Genomic DNA, 3,976 nt, shown 5'->3' on the forward strand with positions numbered 1-3,976 from the left:
AAAGAAAAAAAAAAAGGAGGAGGGGGGGGGGGGGGGGGGGGGGGAGAGAGAGAGAGAGAAAGAGAGAAAGCTAGCAGCTTACAATGAAAGCGAAACTTGTGCCCAAGGTGTCTACACGTGACAAAAGTTTCAGAACTTGTTTTCTCTGATAATGTAGATTGAAGGAGACTCCACAATGAATCAAAATCAAAAGCTTGCCAGAACCATAGGGAAGAGAAAATAAATCATGCTTCATGCCTTCAGCCACTATGAAAATGAAACAGCGTTACCATTAAACTGCCTCACCTTAGGGAAACTTTGAGCAGGTGTCTTGAATAATAGGAAATTTTAGCCAGTAGCATCCCAATAATCAATAAAGTCATTTTTCTTGGCTTGCAAATACGATAAACTTCCTTGACCCCAGCCTTTCTGCACACGCTTCAGAGTTTTCACGGCTATCCCACTGCCATCATCTCTGGTGAACAGAATATCAACATATCACCAAAACAAAAAGAAATAGGGAAAATGAGGATAACGGATCATGTAACAATTAAAAAAGGACTTACGTAGTCTAAACAGTGTGTTTAACAATTATCGAACAGTTGACCCTAATATAATTTAGGTTCTTTATGGTAAGCTGGCAATTGTTTAATGTTGAAGAGCATACTAACATCGTTAATCCACTTCTAGATGTGTACACTGGAAGAAATTTATAGCAGAAGACAAAATTATATCCTTCCACATACTGAAGTTTAATGACAACACTGAGAAAAAATAGTGTCATCTAATGGCGTGTATGAATTATAACAGCTAAACTTTCTTTTAAAATCAGATCAAAAAAGTAGTCTGAATTCATTTCAGTTCCATACCTCTGCAGAATGGCTTGCCACTCACTTCCACTATATTTATTTTGTTTCCCACTAATTAACTCCCTGTGATGCCGGTTAATCTTATTTCCCATCTCACTTTCGGAAGCCATTGACAGCATCCTCTCTGTTAGTTCATCAACCTCATGCTTATTTCCAATTTGACCTAAACAATCAATCACTGGTATGAATGATGCAGGATCAAACTTCAATCCTTTCTTCATCATTTTCTTGATGATTTCAAGAGCATATTCTATATTTTCTTCCTGACACAGTCTATTTATGAGATCTCCATAATGAAAGCTTCCCAAATCAAAACATTTGTCTAATGCAGATTCAAACAATTGCTTAGCTTCCAAGATCTCCTCTCCGGCAAGCAATTCGTTGAACATTAGACAATAAAGTACTTCTTTGTGGCCATATAAGCTAAGGGCGATTTCAAATGCCTCTTGTGCTGGTCTGAACTCACCAGTCCTGCAGAAAGTTTTTATTAACAATTTAAAGGAATATATGTTGGGTGTTATCCCATTTTGCAACATCTCATCTAAAAGAGAAGTAGCTTCTTCACTTCTTCCTCCTTCACATAGACAGCAAAGAACATTGTTGTAAGTGTAAACATCAGGAGAAACACCTCTTTCTTTCATCTCATTCATTAAGCCAAACATTTCAAATATTTGACTCTTACTTCCCAAACCAAGGATCAGTGAATTATAAGTTTGTAAGGTCTTTTTGCAACCTTTTCTCTCCATGTCTCTAAGAACCTGAAATGCAGATGATATCTTCCCTCTCTTACACAAGTTATGTATAAAAATATCATAAATAATTGAATCAGGACACAAGTTTCTCCTCATCATCTCAACAAACTTCGTTTTAGCTTCATCAAGCCTTCCATCCTTGCATAACCCATTAATAACAGTTGAATAAGTGACTAAGTCAGGTAAGCATTTTTCCCCGTTGTTGTCCACTAGACCAATAAATAAATTTCCCAAGTTGCCAAGAGCAGCACTTCCATGAGTCCACATTTCACTCACAATTTCAACTGCTTTATCAACCTTCCCATTTCTACACAGACCATCAATCACAATATTACAGCTCACAGGATCCAATCCGTTCCCTGTTTCATTCATCTTTTGCAGTAACATCTCTGCTTCGGCTATTTTACCTTCTCTCCACATACTGTGCAGCAGTATATTGCAAGTGTAAGTGTTGGGAAAATATCCAGCCCTTTTCATATCATGTAGAACATTATTGGCATCAATTACCTTTCCTTTTCTGCAATACCCATGAAGCAGAGTGCTATAAGTGACTGTATCAGGGGAAACTGCGCTCGTGATCATCAAACCTATAACTGCTCTGGCATCAGCAAGCATATCATTCTTGCATAGCCCATCAATCAGAGTATTGAATGAGTATAAGTTCGGCTCCACACCATGGTCCATCATCTCTTTAAGGACTGATTGAGCATCCAAAAGCTTCCCATTCTTCACGAAACCCAACAGCAATATGTTATAGCTCTCCACATTTGGAAAAAGACCATCTCTTTCCATAGACTCAAATAAAGTCTTTGCTTCATCCAACATCCCCTGCCTGCAAAAACCCTCCAACATCAATTTATATGTCACTTCATTAGGCTTCGGCAATCCTAACTCATCAATTTGCATATCCCTAAATATTCTCGAGGCTTCTAAAATCTTTCCAGTGTCACAAAGAGCAGAAATCCTAATGTTAAACGTGACAACATTTGGAGTAAGGCCATCCTCCTTGATTCTTTCCACTAATCTCTCAGCTTCATCATTCTCTCCCTCCTTACAGAAACTCGCGATCAATGTGTTATACACCACCATATTAGGAGAAACACCCATTTTCTTCATCAAATGCAAAAGCTCCAATCCTTTAGAATAAAGTCGATGTCTGCAATACCCACGAATCAAAATCCCAAAACTAAACTCATTAGGTTCACAACCTTTGTCTCGCATTTTATCAAACAGTTTCTGGGCATCATCTAACCTACCCGAATCACACAGCCCACTGATCAAAAGATTGAAACTGTAAGTTTCCAGCTTCACTGACGAAAAAATCATGTCTTTATATAACCAGGACATATAATCTGAATAATTTTGTTTAAGAGAACTTTGAATAAGAAGATTGTACAGGGATATGGAAGGTGGGTCATTCCGGAAATGCGTGCGAATAGATTGAAAATTTGACAAGGCCTTGTCAATGTAACCGGACTTTGCCAACATTTTGACAATGCAATATAAAGAATTATGTGGGGTTTTTGGGGGTTGAGAGACGAGGAGATGATTGTGCAGTGTGTCAATTTCTGTAAACATGTGGGCGCGAATAAGAATGCGTGTTATGAGAGGGAGAGAATATTGGAAGGAGTGGAGATCATCATGATCATCATCATTTATCAATACATTATTATAGTTGTTACAGAGAGTACGCTTGAAGAGCTGCCATGCGAGTGTGGGGTTATTTGAGTTCTTGACCAGAGCTTTTGCCAGTGTTTTTGCTCGGTCCATTGTGAATGGATTTTGATTTGAAAGGTTGTTATGGGATTCGCGGGAAAGGTGGTGAATTATGATCAAAGATCTGAGAATGTGGTAATTATGGGGTTCAGGTGAGTAGCGACCATTTTTCTCAGGGGCTGCAGCGGCAGCGGTCTTCGGGTCTGCAAATAGAATTGTATGAATTGGTTTATTCCTCTCTGGTGATGGTTAGGGATTGCAGCGGTGATGGGATGGCGGCAGGTGGGGTGCCGCAAGTGTGGTGGGAGATCCCAGGGAAAAGGACAAGGCAGAGGAAGATAACCATCTCGACCAATTTTAAGTTTACGGGGGATTTGTTTAAAAAGCCTAGTCAACAATAACATTTGGTAAAATAGGCTATCTCAATACTTTTTGGTTAATTAGTCTTTAGTCTATTTATAATGTGTTAAAAGTCTTAAACACCCTTCATTTGAAATATCTAAAATATTCCATCTGAAACAAAATTTTACCAAATTGCCCAAACTTAAATGCCCATTTTTATTCTGACTTTTCGTATACAATTTAAACCAACAAGTAAAATGGCATACTGCCTTTTAAACGATTGAATGCCGTTTTAACTAATATCATGTTTGTATCACT

At 38.3% G+C, this 3,976-nt stretch overlaps 1 protein-coding gene across 3 annotated transcripts in view; it reads right to left on the minus strand.

The window, feature by feature from the left end:
* The window catches only part of LOC111391680 (pentatricopeptide repeat-containing protein At2g17140), a 4,337-nt gene extending 662 nt beyond the window's left edge, over positions 1-3,675 (minus strand). The window contains exons 1-3 of one of the 3 annotated variants that reach the window (XR_002702152.1): positions 849-3,675; positions 286-454; positions 83-193 (exon numbers count right to left, since the gene is read on the minus strand). Coding sequence is in view for 1 of the 3 variants with exons in the window: in XM_023016927.1 (XP_022872695.1) it covers positions 328-454; positions 849-3,370 (2,649 nt within the window). In the remaining 2 variants the exon portion in view is untranslated. Of the gene's footprint in view, positions 1-82; positions 455-848 lie in introns of all 3 variants that reach the window. The other 2 variants (XR_002702151.1, XM_023016927.1) reach the window with 2 other exon arrangements.
* Positions 3,676-3,976: the final 301 nt, after the last annotated feature.

This window comes from Olea europaea, unplaced genomic scaffold (genome assembly GCF_002742605.1).
Source record: "Olea europaea var. sylvestris unplaced genomic scaffold, O_europaea_v1 scaffold8224, whole genome shotgun sequence".
Lineage (NCBI taxonomy): Eukaryota > Viridiplantae > Streptophyta > Magnoliopsida > Lamiales > Oleaceae > Olea > Olea europaea.